The sequence below is a fragment of the Amia ocellicauda genome, chromosome 5 (assembly GCF_036373705.1).
Source record: "Amia ocellicauda isolate fAmiCal2 chromosome 5, fAmiCal2.hap1, whole genome shotgun sequence".
Lineage (NCBI taxonomy): Eukaryota > Metazoa > Chordata > Actinopteri > Amiiformes > Amiidae > Amia > Amia ocellicauda.
The window spans coordinates 6,470,022-6,491,700 of NC_089854.1; the positions used below are offsets into that span (position 1 = coordinate 6,470,022).

At 40.9% G+C, this 21,679-nt stretch overlaps 2 protein-coding genes and 1 non-coding gene across 6 annotated transcripts; 2 read left to right on the top strand and 1 right to left on the bottom strand.

The window, feature by feature from the left end:
• Positions 1 to 6,255: 6,255 nt before the first annotated feature.
• LOC136749295 (protein FAM107B) lies at positions 6,256 to 13,535 on the bottom strand. 4 transcript variants are annotated; one of them, XM_066703440.1, is made up of 5 exons: positions 13,179 to 13,535; positions 10,854 to 10,899; positions 10,127 to 10,244; positions 9,031 to 9,163; positions 6,256 to 7,835 (listed from the first exon to the last, which is right to left on the bottom strand). In XM_066703440.1, the coding sequence occupies exons 1-5, from the start codon at positions 13,200 to 13,202 to the stop codon at positions 7,734 to 7,736; spliced, it is 423 nt and encodes a 140-aa protein (XP_066559537.1). In that variant the 5' UTR covers positions 13,203 to 13,535; the 3' UTR covers positions 6,256 to 7,733. The 4 variants fall into 4 exon arrangements, with proteins under 4 accessions (XP_066559537.1, XP_066559535.1, XP_066559536.1 ...); XM_066703438.1 differs by having other exon boundaries at positions 10,127 to 10,268; XM_066703439.1 differs by having other exon boundaries at positions 10,127 to 10,268; positions 10,872 to 10,899; positions 13,179 to 13,526.
• Positions 13,536 to 15,091: 1,556 nt separating this feature from the next.
• tmem167b (transmembrane protein 167B) lies at positions 15,092 to 19,007 on the top strand. Its single transcript, XM_066703442.1, has 3 exons — positions 15,092 to 15,257; positions 16,115 to 16,246; positions 16,433 to 19,007. Exons 1-3 carry the CDS (start codon positions 15,248 to 15,250, stop codon positions 16,513 to 16,515), a joined length of 225 nt encoding a protein of 74 aa, XP_066559539.1. The 5' UTR covers positions 15,092 to 15,247; the 3' UTR covers positions 16,516 to 19,007.
• Positions 19,008 to 20,780: 1,773 nt separating this feature from the next.
• LOC136750665 (small Cajal body-specific RNA 2) lies at positions 20,781 to 21,197 on the top strand. The gene has a single exon (XR_010816942.1).
• The last annotated feature ends 482 nt before the right edge of the window (positions 21,198 to 21,679 follow it).

Consider the following 21,679-nt stretch of genomic DNA (forward strand, 5'->3'; position numbering starts at 1 on the left):
CTTTATAATCATTATAATTATAATAATAATTATAATCAAAAACTTCACAGATGTCATCAAGGCTATATTATCTAAAATAATCAGAATCAGAATCTGCTGAATCGTTATTGCGCACCAAATGCCAATATGGCACTTTTATTTTGCAGTCCTTGCAATACATGCGAGATTGTATTTAACATACAAATCGATTACATAAAAATGTGATGTTTTATTAACCTGGTTCATTATTATTTTTAGCTGCAGAGACGGGTAAAATATCCCTACAAGATCGGGGTTTCGTTTCTTCTTCGTATTATTATTATTTTGCATTGCGCAGTTTTAACCCACACATCAATTTTTTGCACAAAAAGCGAAACAACTTAATCGAAATGAGAATAAAAGTTTCACTCTTCACTTCAGCATTCATTTATAAATGTTTAAATAGACAGTGCACACTAGTACAGGGTTGGTTGTCACAGTTATATCTATTCTTCATACTTTTACTGGGTGTGAACTGCAGCTAAACCTAGCAGACACCTGGCATGAGGCAGGATTGCCCCCTGCACTGTGAGGCAGCAGTGCCAAGCACCACGCCACCGTGCCACCCAAGTATTGAACATGTTTAATTAATAACATTTAAAGTTAAAACTTTAGTGGTCCACACCAGAACACAAGTGATGCCTTGTTGCAGGCAGGTTACACATTTTTTGCAAGTGAATGTAAATTTACATTTTTCAAAAGTAAAATTACAAATTAAAGAGAACTATATCTTTAAAACTTGTTAGTCACAAATTTCACGAGACAACTTGCCTCAAACAGACTGTTTTGCTAACTTTATGCTGACTACCTGACATGATGTAGCATAGCCTTCCAAGATAAAGATCAAAAGGTCCTTCCTTTTTTCATATAGGCCTACCCATACTTTTAATTTTCCATGATTTGATACTCAGTTCACCCCACCTCAGATACAGTGTATAATGCTATTGTATCTGTGAGCAGGTATTCTAAGTAAAATGTTTTATTTACATATATTCAAGTGATTGTACATTAATATCACAAGTAATGATTTGTTTGATTTGTATGCAGCCCCTGAAAATACTCCAACTTTCACACCTGGCCCTTTGAGAAAAAAGTTTGGACACCCCAGCTTTAAGTTTTATTACAAAAGTAGTAGGGCACTCATGTGACAAAATACACATGAGACAACCAGCCCCCGTCAGCATATTTAGAGACACCACCAAAAAGCAGTAGTTCATTAATAAATCAAAGAATGAAAAAAGCTCTCTATTATGCAAGAAGCTCACTTAAATGTTACATTAAACACTATAATCCCAATTAAACAATAGAGCAAATCAACAATTTAGCCTGAATAGTGATTGTCAATGCTCTGAGCATGTCTAAAGTGCAACAATAATGCTGTGGTTTTATAGTGTGATATTTAAAGTAATTACATGACAATTTCATGGAAAGTCACCTCCACACAATACCAGGTACTGTCTAATGCTCAACTCTGATCATTTTAAATAAATATAGTATTTGTTTTATTATGTTTTTTTAAATAAGTGCATGCAGGACTCCACTCTAATGATGAACTTGTTAGTGTTTTATTCTTAGGGATTTTCAGGTACCCACTGAAACCGCCAATCAAATAATTTAATTAACCACAATAACATCCAAGTATCCACACCAAGCAGAGTAAAATACCAAACACAAGCAAAAAAGCAAATGGTACTTCTATGATTTGTATTATTATTATTATTATCATCATTGTTGTTATTACTATCCTGTGGAAGCACTATAGTTAATCCTTAATTTATGTATAAGATAAATAAATATACATATAAATGCATAATGATAACAAAATCTAAGCATGCCAATGATAGCACAAATAAAAAATAACCAAAAGATAATGCAAAACATGTCATGTGATAGTTCTGATTGTTCTGATTATAGCTTACTCGTCTTATGGTAGCCTATACGTAAAGATGGAAAATTAAGATTCAACTCCTAGGAAAAGAGGAGGGGAGAATGGAGATGTAATATGTCCTCTCTACTATGTTTTCTGTCCTAAGTATCAGCATGGCATCAAATGAGGGACAGCATTGCAGCAAACCGAGGCTGTGTCACTTGGGGAAAAGACTTATTGAAGTTGGCCACTTTATTCCTGTAGTGAACAAGATTTAATTGTTGAGGACAGTGCTATCCTAAACATATAAGAGCTCATTATATAGAGGCTATTTTAGTGCAGTCGTTGTTTCTGTTGTCGATGTTTTTGATGATTTGTGGCAGGGACGGTAAGTGTTTATTATTATTTTTTTCGTCTCCATTTGAGAAATGTAGATTTGAGGATCCGCTGCACAGCACCTTCAATTTCACTGTGGTTTCCTAGCTCTACTTTCTGACGTGAATCATCGCTGTGCCAGAGCGGCCCTTTGCCAGACACCTGCTACCGGGGAGGCGCCTCCCAGACAGACAGAGATAAGCATCTGAATGCATGTCAGATGAGGAAGAGGTGGGTTCAAATCATATACAATCTAATTAGATATGTTCAAATGACAACACAATTAGCATGGGATTAACAAGTCAGTTGCATTAATTAGCCTGCTTTTGTTGGGTACCAAACAACTTAGATTGTTTAAGGTGCAGAAAGTGAATGCATGAATCAATTTGATATATCATCTCTTTTATTAAGATGAGATTTAAGGAATGCATTTGACAACCAGTGCATTATTTGGACCCTTTTGAAAATCACCTCTGCTTTTCAAAAGTACATTTTCCCCCACGGTCACTGTGAACAATTATGCGCACATCCTGTGGTTAGGGTTGTCGATCACAAGGAGATGTCCTGCGTTTTAGCTACATGAATGTTTCAGAGTCAGATAGGCATAAATTATTTATAGCATACTGATGAAAAAACAGCAACACACATCTCTGCTTGTAAATGTATCTGAATGTAATTTGTTTCATAAATAAAATAGGCACAATTTGTATTGGAAAAAAATACTTTTGAATCATGTCTTCTTAATCAGAACAGGACAGAACCGTATTTCTTAGTCTGCTAATTCAACAGTATGCATTTAAGTTGTTTTTGTAATGCTGCAGTATGAAAAACTGACAAAATGAATGTGCTCTCTCTTTAACCTTTAAGCAGTTATTGGGAAATGTGCAATGCTGACTTGAGGGGTCAGTTGCACCAAATGGCCAAATGAGTAAATGGTTTTGAGGAATTGCACACAAGCAGCAATGCTGGTGTAGTGTAAAAGGAACAACAGGAAGATATAAATTTACAGGCTGCTTCTATCATTATGGAAATCAACCTGTGGCTTATTTTTGTTTTTCAAGTTCAATCTGAGATGAACATCTGCTTGTCTGTACCTACACTGACTATTGCAGGACCAAAACCACTTTTTAATGATGGACACCTTTAAACAGGAAACAGTCCAGATAACATCTCACAGTGATATCTCCCATTCCCTCAAGGGAATGCTCCCCAGACCCAGCAGACAAGTGTCCAAGCATGGATTCAATTTACAAAGCAGATGCAGCCAGGAAAGTCTTGCAAATTGCAGTAACAGATCAATTAATTGTACCATGAACGTCATCAGTTGCATTTGGGTATGAATTAGATCCATAAAAAGCAAATCACGTACTTCCATGTGAGAGAAGAAACCTCACACGTCTTATGGTAGCCTATATGGAAAGATTCAACTCCTAGGAAAAGAGGAGGGGAGAATGGAGATGTAATATGTCCTCTCTACTATGTTTTCTGTCCTAAGTATCAGCATGGCATCAAATGAGGGACAGCACTGCAGCAACCGAGGCTGTGTGACTTGGGGAAAAGACTTATTGAAGTTGGCCACTTTATTCCTGCAGTGAACAAGATTTAATTGTTGTCCATGGTCCTTCCCCAAAAGCTACTTGGAGAAGTGAGGACAGTGCTGTCCTAAACATGTAAGAGCTCATCATATATAGGCTATTTCAGTGAAGTAGTTGTATCTGTTGTTGATGTTTTTGATGATTTGTGGCAGGGACGGTAAGTGTTTGGTTCTTTTTTAAGTCTCCATTTGAGAAAGATGCAGATTTGAGGAACCGCTGCGCAGCACCTCAGATTTCACTGTGGTTTCCTAGCTCTCTTTTTCTCGGTTTTCTGAAGCAGTGCAGTACTATAGCTGTCACATCTACGCCTCACACTTCCTCAGTCTGCTACCAGTGATCAACATCCCCCGACTTCTGATTGCTTCAATCATTCCTCAGCTCCATGTCCTATTATTCAATTGACATTCCACAACACCATGTGCACTTATTTGTCCTGTCCTCTTCTCCACTCATTCAGCTTCTCCCATCACCCCTCAGTGACTTCCATTTAATGCTCAGTCTTGTTTACTTTCCAGTAGCATTTCCTAGCGCTCGATCCCTGTGATCCTTATTGCCTTTGATTAGTGTTTCCCCTCTTATCGATCATCACCTCTTGGATTGCACTTTCAGTGTTGTTCGCCCAGTCATTGACCCTTGCCCGCCTAATTGACCACAACTTCCGGATATCCTCAGACACTGCTGTTTGCAGGCTTTAACCCTTGCCCGTTTCCAGGTTTTGTGTAACCTTTGCACTACTGCACTTTTCCCTGGCAGTCTGCCCATGACATTAGCAGTCCATTGCCAGACACCTGTTACTGAGGAGGTGCCTCCCAAAACCATTTTTTAATGACACTATTAAACAGTCCAGATAACATTTCGCAATGATATCTCCCATTCCCTCAAGGGGAGAAGTCATCACTGTTGTACAGCAAATAAACAATGCTCCCCAGACCCAGCAGATAAGTGTCCAAGCTTGGATTCGATTTACAAAGCAGATGCAGCCAGGAAAGTCTTGCAAATTGCAGAAACAGATCAATTAATTGAACTAGGAACATCATTTAGGTATGATTTTAATCTTTAAAAAGCATATCATGTACTTTCAGGAGAGAGAAGAAAATGAGTGATGTTTCCTGTCTCATGCATTCAAAGTTTAAATCACTTTTTCTCAAAGTGACTCAGATGGTCAATTATTACTCTCTCTCTAGCTCTCTCACATTACACATAATCACTTAACTCTTCCATTGTCAGTGGCGAGCAACAGGGTGCAGGACAGGAGACGGGCATTCTCTTCCATATTTCAACCTGTGTCCTGGTGACGGCCTCGAATGACTTTACATTTACACTATACTACTCTGACTTGGTAGGGTTATCCCTCGAGGCACCCCGCAATGGACTCAGAGCTGTCATAGTCTCATTGAAATAAAAGGCTGAGAACCTTATGTAACAATGTAAAACATGACTATAAAAGTGTATCTGAATAATGAAATGGCTTAATTTCACTTTCAGTGGATGGCAAAACAAGCAGTGACTGAAATATATCTCCTATCCTATCCTGAGATGAGTCAACAGCTCAGTGGTGGGTTGGCAGTGGTTCTTTGCATGGAAATGCTTTGAGATGCTTACTCAGCAGTAGGAATACAAATGATTATGCATATTCAAGAGAAATACCCCTCCTGTTTTTTCTGACAGTGTAATTTTTACTGTGCCTTTTTTTGCTGCTGTGCTACTGATTGCATTTCCCAGCATGTACTGCTTCCCGCGTTCATCAAAGTATACATCATCAATGTCATTGTCCATGCACTTCTGGATGCCAGCTATCTACAGACGGATGGTTACTGCTAACATATTGACTCTTCTGTTTCCGAATAGCTTTATCATGATCTTGTAGATAACGGGCATTAAGATAATGGCTCAGTCATTCTTGAAGACTTATCGTTGCCTTTGCGTGGAAGTGTTACAATCATCTGGTATTTTGTCTTTTCATTTCATACATACTCTCAGTATCTTTACCAGATCATCAGCAGTTGATTTTCAGTGATCTCCATGTCCCTTCAGATTCATCTTGTGCTGCACAGTGTGTTTCATTTCCTCCCTGACTGCCTTTTGCTTTCTCTATGATAAAATCTTTTCTAAATCAGCATACCTTTAAAATTTACAGTTATAACTTAATGAATGAATGTCAGAATCACACAGAAATAACAAATTAATGCCTCGTGCACTTCCTCTGGGTTCTGATGTTGATCGCATGTAGAAGCCCTAACTGCAAACCTAGTCTGTAATCTTCTCCATAACCCTGAACCTGACCTTGAGTATGTCCATATGTTATTTCTGTGGGATTCATAAATCAAATCATGATCATCACGCTCAAATCATTGGTGCACATTATTGTAAAGTGACCAAACAAAGAAAAAACAACAAAAATGAAAGATTATAAAAAGATCTGAATGTTTATTTTTGCATTTCTGAAGAGGAAATGCCATTGTGAGGAAAACTTAATCCTATTTAAGGTAGTGGGAATTTAGGTAGAACAGACTGAAAAATCTGTTTGTTGGATTTGCTCTTGACAGTGGGGCAAACAGTCCTACTCTTGCAGAAAAGTGCCCCGACAATTCTTCTACCCAGTCTGGGCAGGACCTTGCTCACATCTGAAATACAACACTGGACTGGGGTGTTGGTTTGTAACGTCTGATCAAGAAGTAAGAGCGCCACCTTCTGGCGCATCAGCACCATTTCCAGAATTAACTATCGATTTTCGTTGGGAGTCTCCCAACCCAGCACCATACTGAACAGGTCCAACCCTCCTCTAAGAGCCCACAAGGTCAGGATTCGAGATTATACAGGTTGAAGAAAAGTGCTACAGAAATATAAAATATAACTACTTTACTTTTGCACTAGGTACCTTTAGGTATAATTTCCAATAACTACACTTTAATTGCATATGTAATGGTTACTACTACTAATAATAATAACAAACTAACTAGAAATCAGTAATAGGGGGTGTTGACAAAAACATTCTATTTTATTTTGCAGCTCGGGTCTATAAGCCTGCAAATCCATGTCTGTGTGTGTTGTTCTCATCAAATAAAGAAAGAAAGAAAAAAAGTAAAACCACATGAGAGATTTATCTACATTTGAAATAGACGGCCTCTGAGTAGAGACACAGTCTGGTAGTTGTGGGACCTGGCCTTGGCAGACTTTAGGCATTAAGAGTCTGGAACAGCATGGCAATATCAAGGACTGTACAACATGAATTCTGTAGGTTACATCATTAGTAGCTGCCAGGAAAAGCACGCCACCACGAGACCTGAACAAAACAAACTGCTTTAGTGTGGAAAACAGAATCCAAGCCTCCCTTACCCAAGTAAGAGTTCAGGCAGGCTAATGTGTGAAATAACACGTATGTAGTATGTTGACAAAGGTCATAGGTAACAAACAATATATACATTAAACAAACATTGTGTGTCCACCACTCCATACAAGACAAATACATGACATGCACAACATACATTCAAATGAAATATACCCATGAAGGCAGTGCTGCACAGACATGCATAATGTACAGTGGCTGCTTATATATAATACTATGTAATAATATTTACCTTTAAAAACCAGTTACAATAAACAATATGATTTTTCAAAGGGTTCTGCTCCAAAAAATAAAAGGGAATCCCTTTCTTTAAAGTTGAAGGGTTAAACTTTAGCAAGAGATCGTACTTGTTTGGAAAAGAGCTACGCCAGTCCTTTCTGTAGAAACCTGCAGAACGTGAAGACCACAGAGTAGCTCTAATCCCAAAGCCATGCTGATGAAATGTTCTTTCTGCTGTCTTAGACTTTGTGTTGCTAGCAAAGGGGGGAAATCCTTAACTGGAGGCCAGGAAGAGAGAAGCAGTTCTAGGCCCCTACTGCCCGGTCACAGGGATGTGCCGGAGGTTCTCCTTCACCCGGACAAACTCGGGAATGTTCTCCTGGTCTTCTTTGCGTTTCATCTCTTCCCTTTCGTACTGCAGAAGGAGACAACACTGTTGAGAACAGGGCACTGGACACATAGAAGAATGTCCCTACATGGCAGAGAATACATCTTCCCAAATAGCAGTAGTGTGTGTGTGTGTGTGTGTGTGTGTGTGTCAGTGAGTGCAGTAGCTGGTGAGCAGCAGGGCAGGAGGGTGTGTGTGTGTGTCAGTGAGTGCAGTAGCTGGTGAGCAGCAGGGCAGGAGGGTGTGTGTTTGGGTGTGTGTTTGTGTGAGGGTGTGTGTGTGTGTGTGTGTTTGTGTGAGGGTGTGTGTGTGTGAGGGTGTGTGTGTGTGTGTGTGTCAGTGAGTGCAGTAGCTGGTGAGCAGCAGGGCAGGAGGGTGTGTGTGTGTGTGTGTGTGTGTGTGTGTGTGTGTGTGTGTGTCAGTGAGTGCAGTAGCTGGTGAGCAGCAGGGCAGGAGGGTGTGTGTGTGTGTGTGTGTGTCAGTGAGTGCAGTAGCTGGTGAGCAGCAGGGCAGGAGGGTGTGTGTTTGGGTGTGTGTTTGTGTGAGGGTGTGTGTGTGTGAGGGTGTGTGTGTGTGAGGGTGTGTGTGTGTGTGTGTGTGTGTTTGTGTGAGGGTGTGTGTGTGTGAGGGTGTGTGTGTGTGTGTGTCAGTGAGTGCAGTAGCTGGTGAGCAGCAGGGCAGGAGGGTGTGTGTGTGTGTGTGTGTGTCAGTGAGTGCAGTAGCTGGTGAGCAGCAGGGCAGGAGGGTGTGTGTTTGGGTGTGTGTTTGTGTGAGGGTGTGTGTGTGTGAGGGTGTGTGTGTGTGAGGGTGTGTGTGTGTGTGTGTGTGTGTTTGTGTGAGGGTGTGTGTGTGTGAGGGTGTGTGTGTGTGTGTGTCAGTGAGTGCAGTAGCTGGTGAGCAGCAGGGCAGGAGGGTGTGTGTGTGTGTGTGTCAGTGAGTGCAGTAGCTGGTGAGCAGCAGAGCAGGAGGGTGTGTGTTTGGGTGTGTGTTTGTGTGAGGGTGTGTGTGTGTGAGGGTGTGTGTGTGTGTGTGTTTGTGTGAGGGTGTGTGTGTGTGAGGCTGTGTGTGTGTGTGTGTCAGTGAGTGCAGTAGCTGGTGAGCAGCAGGGTAGGAGGGTGTGTGTGTGTGTGTGTGTGTGTCAGTGAGTGCAGTAGCTGGTGAGCAGCAGGGCAGGAGGGTGTGTGTGTGTGTGTGAGGGTGTGTGTTGGCGGCGTTGGAGTACCTCCTGCAGTTTCTGCTGCCTCTTGCGGAGCTCGGTCTCCAGGTCGGAGGGTGGTGTGATGGCTCGCTCCTGCTCCAGCCGCCTCTGCTCCAGAACACGCTGGAGTTCGGGCTTCTCCTCTGGCAACAGCCCTCTGCCGCATCACAGAGCACAGAGACGAGAGATGGAGACCTGCTGTTTTATTATAGACTCATGGGAACTCTGCACAGGTGTGGTACACTATATCATGGTTCCAGGCCCCAAGTTGTAATTGTCAGACAGTCCTTCATATGGTTAATGGGAAGGAAACTTAAAATGTCTGTCTGCATGTTGCTTATGTTCAAGTTTAATAAATATGTTTTGGTGTTTACAGTGGATCACAACAGGAAGCCTTGAACAAGGGTTAACGTCATGCAGAAGCATTTGTTGCTAAAAGTGTAGAACATAAGCTCAGGAAGTCCATGTCAGTTATACATTGAAACCTAAAAAACATGGATTTGTATCAAATTAACCTTCATGTATGATTGTTTTATAAAAGAGAAATGCGCAGTCCAAATAGGGACTGTAAACATAAAACGAGGAGATACCAGAAGCCCATTTGTCTTTGTTTACAAACAAGATAATTAAAGTGTTGACTGCCACTGTGGTAAAGCCAATAAGAAAGGCTGGACTGCCGATTCTGTAAATAGGCCGAGGAAAGCTGTGTCCTCAGTAAGAGCTCTTATTGATCCCGCTGTCCTGCCCCTCAGACAGAGCTGAGCTATACTAGCCTGGCTACCAGACATAAACAGAGTCAGCCCAGGCGTGGATCAGTCTGTTCCCCTTTTAGTCCTTCCTAGCTTGGCAGCAGGAATGCCCTTTAAAAAGAACATGGCACCTTATTTACTTAAGGAAGTGTTTCCATATTTAATACTTCACAGACACTGAAGGTTTAGCTTCACCTAGTCAAGTTGTAATTAATATTTTAAGCCACAAACGCTGATGCAACTCGTCACGAGGAAAAGTGTTGTGTGTCTTTTAATGTTTTTATTTCACTGCGATAGGCTTCCTGGAGGTAAGAGGCCCATATTGACAATCGTAGGGCAAAATCTGCTGGGAAACGGGTGCAGTCGCTCACCGCCTGTGACTGAGAAGCAGCTCTCTGTGGAGGTCCTGGTGGTTCGGGGACTCCAGGATGGGGTTGGTTATCTTTCTGGGCTGGATCAGGTCAGCTTTGCTTTCGATTGTTAGGCAGGCTGAAGACCGACAAACATAGTTCTCTGGAACCAAATCACACACCCCACCAACACAAACACACACTCATAAGTACACTTCTCTATGGGTCACACTACATGGGCCACCCAAACATCACTTGCTCTGCTGGGGCGGGCAGGGATCCCACATTTGTGTCAACACCTGACAGAGTACAAGGACAGGGATATTTACTAGTGAGAATAGAAAGCCAATGGCCTGCACGTGTACCTACAGATCCTCCCTGGCGTAAGACCGGGATGTGATTCTGTTACATCATTAAGAAATCAAATGGAGCAAATAGCAAATAACACAATTATTTTGTATTCAGCATTCAGCATTATGTATTAAGTTTAGTCATAAACATTTAAGTGAATTAAAACTCCTGTCCCTTTTCTGTTGGTATTGAACCATTCATATTGGAATATCCCACTGAATAAGGGCAATAAGAAAGTTTGGGGAGACTCAGAGCAATTCTTTGTTGACTTATCTACTTAACTCATCAATACACTAGGACTGAGAGCAGATGAAATCCTCTGATCATTTATTTTGTTAAAGTCATGGGCCTGTAATCAAAAGTAAATGCTCCACGACTAGCAATTGTAAACTATCACCTTCAAAACAAACTGTACCTCTCCTCATGTTCCTGAATCCGGTCTTCTGTAGAGTTCACCCACATTCACAGGAGAAAAGAGGAACAGGGGTTAAAAGAGGAAAGTCGTTCCAACCACATCCTCAGTTACTTAATTTGTCTAATTCATTATTCAATTTGACTTATTTAAAAATTGTATTGCGAGGTATTTTACAGTTGATGGTATAAAAGGGCATTTGATTCAAGGTACAGTTGCTTCTAAAATGTCCCAGGGCCTGGATAGGTGCTTAAATGTATCTAGCTAATTAAACAATTGGACCAATTAAGTTTGAGGACTCTGTTGGAACGAAAACCAGCAAACACACGACCCTCCAGGGATTGAGTGTGAGACCCCTGGTGTAACACAATGTATGTATCAGATGTGCAATGTGCAGCAGACAGAAAGTTACAAAGAGAAACACAACCCATAGGAAAACAGAAATGAAGAATATTGTCACAAGGCCTCAAATCTGCTCTCTGCTGGAGGAAGTGTAGAACGATATTCAGAATAAATGTAACGCAGTGCTCAAATTAACCCCATTGTTTGGAGCTGACTTGGTCCTGTCTAGGATGATTTAACACTGAGCAGCTGTATGGATGTGTGTCAGTAGCCAGCTTTCAGTAGTCAGCTATTTGTTAGCTATAGGGACTAACCAGCATATCCCTCTGAAAAGAATAACACTAATTTAAATCAGATTAGGTACCTAATCACTTTTACTGACACTGAAGAGGAAAGGATGTGTCATATTCAGTGGGGACCAGATATCACTGTTGATAGGGAGATGTTCACTGAAACATAACCCATATCTGTATCTGTTTGATTGTCAGCTATGCAAAGAACAGTGGGGAAGATCTGGGGATTGGTCTGAAGAGACCTACAGTCTCAGTCCTCGATAAAGGCAGGTATCTTATCAAAAGTGGGTCCCCTCCTCAGAGCGCAATAACTCCTGAACAGTCAGTCTGTATTCATGCCAGATTGAGATGACATCTTTACACCTTCCTTGACAGCTCCACAGCTCAGTGATATATGTCTCCATCCCCAGTCCCAGAAAACCATAGGCTCTTTTGGTTAATACTCCCAACTCTCTCTTGCTTGATTGAACCCATTATTGGCTTATTTAGGCATGATTAATAGCATCCTTACACTCTCATTAAAGACTTAGTAAAACCTGGAGCACTGGGCTATCTAGGACCAAGTTTGGAGGATGCCAGTCTTGACACATGTGTGAGATATAAGTCAGTCCTCCAAAGACTGCAAGGATGTTTGCCCCGTCTTATTATGAATTATCGTTTATTAAGTTGGATACACCTGACATTGATTCCAAGTTCATAGTAGACGTTATACTTCCATAAATATCCATACAACACTTTTACTACCTCCATATGTCAGTTGTACACTTGACTCAGAGTGACACCAATCTACTTTCACAGCTTATGGTTATTCAAATGAACATGTGAATACATAAGTAAACAAACAACAAAATTACATTACTATCAAAGTTGTACAGTGAGGGAAAAAAGTATTTGAAAATCTGTGGAGGGAGCTGAAGGTTCAAGTTGCCAAATGTCAGCCTCGAAACCTTAATGACTTGGAGAGGATCTGCAAAGAGGAGTGGGACAAAATCCCTCCTGAGATGTGTGCAAACCTGGTGACCAACTACAAGAAACGTCTGACCTCTGATTGCCAACAAGGGTTTTGCCACCAAGTACTAAGTCGAAGGGGTCAAATACTTATTTCCCTCATTAACATGCAAATTAATTTATAACTTTTTTGAAATGCGTTTTTCTGGATTTTTTTGTTGTTATTCTGTCTCTCACTGTTAAAATACACCTACCATTAAAATTATAGACTGATCATTTCTTTGTCAGTGGGCAAACGTACAAAATCAGCAGGGGATCAAATACTTTTTTCCCTCACTGTATATTGTATAGAAAATACTGTACAGGCTATCCTGTCGCTTTAACTTTTGTCATGCTGTGTTTAACATATTCAGCTCTGCGTCTAACCGTATGGCAATTTCTCTTCTGGGACATACAGTGTGAGTTCTGTACCTGATAAAAGTCACCTCAGTCACCACATTCATAAACCACATTTCATAATATAATAACAACAGGAAACTCTACATGTGATACTGTAGTAATACAAAAGCTATTTAGCCAATATAACATTAGATGGTGTTATGCATTGGTACAGTGCAATTATAATATGTATACATATGTTTAGCAATTACATAACTCAAACATCGCCTGAATAGTATAAAATAATATTTGGTATAAAGAATATATAGTGCTGAGCGGCCAGACTCACTTTCTTAGCATGTGATCCTCCCATTATAGGTGCAGATGACTCCCCTAGGACTTTTTGTTTCTTCACAGTTTGTTTCTTGGACTGTCAGTTGCAGAAGACACCTTTGATATTCATATGCTATAGAAATTCATCTTTTCCTTGCACTCCCATCGTTTCATAGAAGCGTTGGTGACCCGCTCCCTGCTTTACTGGTGCCCAGTCAATGAATTCCTTGTCGTTTATTTCTATCTAGAATTGGAAGCCCTTCTTTAACCTTGTTATCAGACAGTCTTGAAATCCCATTAGAGTATCCAAGCTTAACCTGCGAGCCCATCCTTTAGTTGGTGCAAAGTAGGTTTATGCTAATTGCCACTGACGTGATTGCTGCAATTAGCTTAAACAAGCTTATGAGGACACATATTCTCCCTCTTGGGATTTGTAGTCTGACCGTTAGGCCTTTATTTATTTAATCATAGCCGGTTAAGACGAAAACTCCTATAAAGGTACCATATAATATAACTCCAGATGAACACTGTTGTGCTGCAGTATTTCAGTTAAATACCAGGCCCAATATGAGGATATGCTACTGCCTTGGTGTACCTGTATGTGTTACTTTATTGCCAAAGTTATTTGCTGGTTTTCTAGTGGCTGATTGGTGCATCACAGTCATTGGCATATTAACATTTCATATATTTTACTACAGTATATATGGTATCATTGCATCTTAGGAAAAGTACCATTATATTTCACACTGATTATATATATAGAGATGTGTGTGTATATATATATATATATATATATATATATATATATATATATATATATATATATATATATATATATATATACACACATCTCTGGAAAAAATTAAGAGACCACTCAGAAATCAGAAATCAATGTTAAGAGGTCTCTTATTTTTTTCCAGAGCTGTATATATATTATTACTTATTATTATTATATTATCATTATTATTGTATATACTATTTCTATTGTAGTTTTTTTTAAAGGGAAATTGCCAGAGGATTCCCCACATTGCTAGGTTACAGTCATTAAAGCCACTGTATGCTTTAGGTTATATCTATGGAATTAAAATTTGAATCTATTTGTTAATTTATCTGATAATTACTATGGATTATTCATTTAATTAATGAAAGAGTGGCTTAGCTGGAGGTAACTGTGGTAGTGGATGGTATAGATGACCCATATATTTTAAATGCTGCATTGAACTTCAGCTGAAACATTTAGGAAAGAAAAGACTGCCCTTGCGCAGGTTGCGAGGTTTCTGCCCAACAGCCCTATTTTCAGCCCAGGGTATTTGCCTTCCGAAGGTTTAGCTTTGTAATCCTGCACAAGTATGATTTACGGAGTGGGCGTACATGACTCCTTAGCCAGCCAATACAATAGGCTTACCAGGCTAGTCTTTTGCTGGCTATAGATGTCTAAAGACAGGAAAACGTGACTGATGTAAGGATTATAAAACCAGGTCCAGCAAAGGCTTTGTTGAAATGTATGAGAGGTCCAGACACATGAACACACTCACTGTCATGAGCTGTAATGGCTAGAATGATGTCTGACATCCAATCTGTGAGCAAGAGCCTTTTGGTTTTGATTTGTTTGTTTGGTTGGTTGGTTGGTTGGTGATCATTGTGTGACACATAAATCCTATTGCATTGTATGTAAAGCTCTCTGCAAATGGGTGATAATCCACACAAAAGGTCGTGTTTAACAAAGAAGTGTAACCAAGAATCGTTTACCTATTTCCCTTACATTCATTAAACCGTGTAGTTGAACTGTATTACGAATCAAACCATATATTTCATGAATTCAACGTATAAGACCGCAGTGGCAGCAATACAAATGTATTTCGGGTGATTAGGTTGCTTTTCCTTGCGGTTACGTCATTGGTAGGCGCCTCGGTTGTGCGGGGCTCCATTGGTCGCGTCTGGCGGAGCGGGTCGCTCGGCGCTCGTCTGCCTGCGCCTGTCTGTTTACTGCCACAGCAGCGGGCGGAAAATGAAGCGATAAGGCAAGAAGTGGGCATCGTGAAGACGGGGATCTCGCTGCCAGAGGATCATACACGGACGGCCAACATGACGAACGGTAAGGCTCTGCTCCGGTGCCGACGGCGGGCTGGGCGCCGGGTCCGGGTCCCGGGCGGCTGGCGTTTCCTTTCGCAAAGCAGGAAGTGAGTGCGGGTTGAGTACGTGGCTCCGGGGACGCAGCAGCAGCAGCAGGCCGAGGCCATTAGCGCACACACACAAAGAGTGATTACAATAACAAGCATCTGCATATACTAATAATATCTAGATCTTGGTGTCAGGTCTGGTTAATGTGTATAACCGGTCTGGTGTAATTTGTATACATGGTTCGGTCCGGTCTGTTTGGTTTGTTTTTGAACAGCTGATGCTAGGTTGTGTTAAACCACATAGTGTCGATCAGGTTCTGCCTTTAGTTACCTTTCTAGTTAAACAGAAACCAGTGTCATTGAATACTTGTGTCGCCCCTCATTGTGTTTGGTATACATTGAGCTGACTACAGTACCAGCGATGTCAAAAGGCAATTATTACTGATTTAATTTGTGTGTTTGTTTTACAAGATGCAAGTTCCTGTACATATTCACCACCAGGCGCTGTCTGTTTGAACTTGCTCGCTTATCTCACGTATGTTTGAATAGACACGCCGTATATGTGGAGTTAAGCATTGTATTATCATATTATAATGTTCAGGTTTCATGGATAGTTTGTGTTAAGCAGCTCCCTAACACAGAAGTGATTCAGTCAGCCATGCAGGGGCGGGGTCTTATTCACGTCATCTGTCACTCAAGTTTGTCAAGATTGTCCAGTCCGCCCCAGTGCCCAGCAATTAAAGTGAAATCAGAGTATTGTCTTGGGCAGGGTGGTGCTCTTGAATGCAGTATTGTGAATGACTGTTTCTTCTCCCTCCCTCTTTCTCGGCAGTTTACTCATTCGATGGCATTTTGGTGTTTGGCTTACTGTTTGTCTGCACGTGTGCATACTTGAAGAAAGTGCCCCGGCTAAAGAACTGGCTCCTGTCTGAGAAGAAAGGAATCTGGGGTGTCTTTTACAAAGGTATGTTCAGCGCTGTCCTGTTACACTGGGCCAGGCCTGTCAGATGGATAAAGCTGGCTGGTGGTGTTGATGTAGATGTTACCCAAGCAGCAGGCACTGTGTTGAAGAATTGTGTGCTCTGTCCTGTCGAATTCTCCTTCTTTGTGATCTCACCATGACTAGCAATCACATTTCCTTCTTTTGCAGCGGCAGTGATCGGCACACGGCTTCACCTCGCGGTGGCTGTCTCCTGCGTGGCCATGGCCTTCTACGTCTTGTTTATAAAGTGACATTAAATCGGGCTTCGCTCACGGACACACAATGAACAATGCGCTCGACGCCCCCGGACCGGTGTACAGAACGGGAACCGACTTCTGTTTATAGGAAGGTGCCAGACAAAGCCCTTTCATCCTTCTGGAGACCCTTCCGGAACCCACCGGCTCACCCCTGCTTTTACTGAATGGAGAGAAAAAAAACCCTGTTGGTTTTGAGTTGAATTGAGTTTTGTATTCCTTGGTTTTATTGTTTTGCTGAATATGAACACGCAGAAAAGGCTTGTGTTGTATATCTGGGGTATGGGGGAAGAAAAGGGTAACACTCGCAGTGCCAGGCATAGTGAAAACTATAAAACGAATCTGGATTTGTTTCTATTTCCTTGTGTGGGTTTAAAATTAGACATGGGGTTCTTGTGTTGCACACAGCAGCAGTGGGGTATACATGTAGAATCAGATTTTTAACTAAATTATTGTTGGGGCTCTTGTATTCGAAATGTGTGTCAAACAGATCTCAATTAAACAGGGCAGGGGAGTAGGTATGACGTGTTCAAACAGTTAGACACAGAAGTGCTGTACATGGTCCTGGGTTTCCCAATTCCCATGAAATCGCGTTAACGGGGAAATCTGGTAATCCTGCCTAAAAGTGTTTTTGACTTTCAGTTTTCAAGAGGCTCATGAACAACTGTTCTCCGTGTTGTAACTGATGGATTCCAGAGAGATTTCTTCCTGCTCTAATGAGTGTCTGCAGTTCAGGGCACAATTAGCAGCAGGCAGAGCTCACATCCCTGACACTTACAGCTGTCACGTTAAAAAGCAGCAGGCGGTGGGATTGTGGGAAATAATTCTCTGCATCTCAACATGTTACCACAGCTGCTTGAGCAAGATGCATCCATTCCTTCAAAAACTATCCTCCTGACAGTCATGTTTGTCTCATTGTCACAATCACTTCCCATGCCCTGTTTTCAGGATGATAAAAATGACAAAACACAATCCCACTATTTGCCTCCCTCCTTTTTTTAAGCATTGGGGAAATTATAGCCAGGTTTTCTTTTTTGCTTCTACTGTACTTTTTTTTCTGGTTTAAATTATTATATAATTTCAGTTTAGGCCCGTATGATGTCTTTTGCATTCATGATCATAATGACAGGTTTCCTCAGAGGCAGATATCAAGTTTCTAAACTTCCTTGGTTCTGTATGTACTAGTTGTTGGCAGAGGGGATTTCTGAGGTGAAGTGAAATGCAGGATCTGATGCACAAACTCATAGATTAAGACTTAGGTAAATGTTGCACAGAGAAACAGAAGGAAACACTACTTGCAAGCAATGTTTCACCTACACCTACTCCCATTTATATATCTATATATAGTAGTTTTTTTTTTCTCTTCTGTTCAATTTAGAAGTTAAGATCTGAAGGAAAGGGTGAAATGAATGATGATACTGCATTACTCTCGTGTCCGCATTGTCAATACACTACAATAAGTTTAAAGAATCAAGTTGCAAAATGTTTTAATGCTGCCATGAACTCAAAGCCACGGCCATAAAATCAAATTGATACCAAGTGTGTCCTACATTTAGCAATGAGGTCATGGATAATGGGAAATCGGTGGGCATAAATTGCGTTACATGTATATAGACCATTGTTTACTTCAGTGCATCAGTAAGGTGAGTGTATGGGCAATATTTAACGAGTGCCTCAATTTTTGTATCGTTTTGCATATGCAGTAGTGTTCCAGATTTAATCAATTGTAGAAAACACTGTATTGTGTCCTGTTATCCAAGTTCCCCATTGTCATTTTCAAATGCGTTTAAGTGAGCGGTCCACCTACATTGAAATTAGGTTTTGCTAGTTATTTGGCTAGGAGAGTTCTGGAGCATGTTGGAGTGGGAGCGTGTATTTTCATTGGTTACAGACAGGGCATTGTCTGTGCTCTTGACTTGCATCAGAGGCTTCTTAAAGTAAAGATAATTCTGTCAGGTGCTCCCTGGGTAACTCCGGCAAAGTGAAAATCAGAACATATACTGGAATGTATCAGATATATCACTAATTAAGAGCCTGGAAGATTGAATCCCACATGTGACCTCGTTGGTACTGGAAGTTAAACTTTTGACTCTGAAATGCACAAAAGGACCCTGTTTTTTTTGTTTAGGACCATCTCCAAAAAAACAAGGTTCATTTATGTTCTAGTGAGAAAGCGATGCTAAGCTCTTGCAATGTGCAGGTTCCTTTTTACATTTAAAAAACAAATCAGTTTAATGCTGTAGGAAAACAACAATAAAATGAGCTGTACAACATGTCATTAGTCTGGAAATACCAGATGGTTTCTTTGAATGGGTATTTGTAATGTCCCTGTGCACAAATTCACACTATGCTTAAATGTTGTTTGTCTGATCAGCTGGTTTCCTAGGCTGTGAGTCTCGGCTGACATCATGGGAATCTGTTTCTACCTTCGGGGGAGGGGTGGGTTCCTTCTTCTTTATTAAACGTACGAGAGAGATCCTAGTTAACAACACTGGTCTGGACTCGTATTATTTTCACTCAAAAGTCTCCATTTTCCTCCCTGGGTTCACTGTTCGGTGTGGGAAATAAATTTTGGACTGTTGCTTGCAATTCAGTCCGTCTCTCAATGACCAGGATTAATCAATGTTGCTAACTGAGATATTCATTAGAGGTTAGTCTCCCTCACCCTGCAATACTGGATGAACACATTCTACCAACCAACAACTAAACAAACCTAGTGCAAACATTTGAAACAAAGAAAAACAGTGTAAACATATTTCATACATACTATAATACGCTCACTGTTACATTTTGCTATCTAATTAAATGTCAGCAGATTACATTATTTGTAGGCCTATGTTATAAAACATGACAAATGGCTTAATGTGTTGGCTTACTTTCCTTTATTTTAAAAAGCAATTTTGTGCTTCAATTATTTCCAGTGTAAATGTTTAAAACTTATAGGTCTCATCAAATCCTGTCAAATATCAAATTCTAAATTTGTATGAATCCTGTTTTGAAAAAATGTTTGCAAACCTATTTCTGCTGTTGTCTTTAGTGGAAAGGATTATGTGTGTACTTTTGTTTTGCCTCAATACATGGAGACAAAGGCAAAGCTTCTACAGAACAATGTGGCCGGGAGTCAGTCAACGTTCCTGTTAACATAGGTGTCAGACGTCATTGAAACTAGCACAATCACAGTCGGGGTAAAGATTGGTGCCTTTGTGATTAGGTTTTTGGAGGTGCAAATAAGGCGATTGAATCTTGTATGGCGAAACTGAATTTGGATTCATTTCCCACCCTGCAGGCTTTTCAAATGGAAACCCATTCTAATCTCACAGTGGCATTTCATTTGGTTATGAGGAAGTTTAAGGTATCTGGATTTTTGTGTTGTGGAAAAGGTAATCTCTGGTGCAGATTACTGCCAGCCCCAGGACCGAGGTAGAGGATAGGCAACACGCAGCAGTTGTTTTATGTGTCAGCTGAGGAATGCTCCCAGGGAACAACCATCAAAGCAGAATGGCTTTGAAATGCTTGTCTTTGATATACATGAATCAAGGAGCTCTTGGCAGATTTTATTCAAATTGAAGTCCCATCAAAATTAAGGAAATAAAAAGAAATAGATTGGCTTCTTCTGTATATCTTTAGTCATCAAACTTAAAGGGAAAGGACAAGAAGCATGTTGCCAGAGATACTCCAATTTGAGATTCACAATAATCCTAAAGTTGTTTCCAGCTCAAACTCTATACAGAGAAAACAGATCAATCATGTTTTGCCACCAACATGCATTAGCTTAAAACGTGACTTACTGTTTCATAGTTTCAATTACTTTATTTGAAAGTTTTCAGTTCTGCATAACAGTAACTCAAGGAAGACCTAAATATGACATTGCAAAGCAGTTCTAAATAGTGCCTGATTAATGTGCTGCAGGATCTTAATATAACACACTGCACTGCTGAAACGAGGTAGAAAGTGTAGTGCTATGAACAGTGTAGAATATAATTACCCCCCCCCCCATTATTTACTATCTCTACTATATTTTATACACACACCCATTTGAGGATTAATGTATGTTTACAACCAAATTTGTAGACTTAAGGCAAATAGGGTTATTTGGTATATAATGGTGTATAATATACAGACCTTTTTTTTAATCCTAAAACTTATTTTCGCCTAGCTGTTCCTTATCTATAATAAACCCACAAGGGGCATCCATTCCGTTTATGCCTTTGCCTTGAGCATGTAAAGGGGGCGTGTGTATTACCAGGATGCATTGCGGAGCATCTTAAAAGACGGCGCCTGCGCAGTCGGAGGTTCCAGATTCGAAAGGACGTGTGCATGGCGTGGTGCGCAAGGAGAGTGAAAGCGTGAGTGCGTGTGTGCGTGGATGGATGCGTGTTTGTGCGAGAGTGCATGTGTGTTGTGTGAGTGTTTAAACAAACTGAAAAAAAAAAATCTACACCGTGATCTTATTTGATCAGGTCGGAGTGCCGGCCCGGTTCCGACTCTGAAGTGATAAAACCCGCAGTGCGAGCCGTGCAGTCGGCGGTGAGCAGGAGGCACTTCCGCGCAGCAGGGCCGCCGCAGACATGTGGTTCAGACATGATGAATTGATCAGATATACTAGAGCCGGGGAGACTCGGGGCTCCGGCCCGGGGTCCGGGATCCGGCCAGTGAGTATAGAGGCGATTCTGATCTAACCATCCATCACCTGCAGTGTGTGTGTGTGTGTGTGTGTGTGTGTGTGTGTCATGTTGAGCGTTTTAAATGTGGCTTTAAAAGCTGAGCTGTGTTTGAATTTTCCATTAAAATGCTTAATGTCCTCCAATGTCTTATTTTCTTGACTCGTTTTTTAATTTCCCCAAAACTGTCTTGTGTTCTTTCTCAGAACAGGCACTTAAACTGTTTTGTGAAATGCATGCACTAGGGCTGCCGGTGCATGGCTGGAAGTTTATTTCCGTAACTTATTAAGACCTCGCAGGTTTTAGTGGGGAAACAATGCCGTCTGTAGCACTCAGACCAATTGTTCTGATCTATGCTTTCAGTGCAAAGATCTTGTATTCTGGTCAACAAAACCAGAAATAAAAAGGGTCACATACTGATTTATTTGTCCACTAAGTGGGTTGTGTAAACATTGTAGCCGGTAAGTTTCCAGAATGCAATGTTGACTTTAAAACTCCAG

Coding starts and splice junctions, on each gene's coding strand:
- LOC136749295 (XM_066703438.1), bottom strand. CDS start 13,202: ATGGGAGGATCACATGCTAAGAAA. Junction 10,269..10,853: donor AGGTACAGTTTGTTTTGAAG/GTGATAGTTTAC, acceptor ATTTGGTTCCAG/AGAACTATGTTTGTCGGTCT. Junction 7,836..9,030: donor GGCAGCAGAAACTGCAGGAG/GTACTCCAACGC, acceptor CTCCTTCTGCAG/TACGAAAGGGAAGAGATGAA.
- tmem167b (XM_066703442.1), top strand. Junction 16,247..16,432: donor CTGGGGTGTCTTTTACAAAG/GTATGTTCAGCG, acceptor CTTCTTTTGCAG/CGGCAGTGATCGGCACACGG.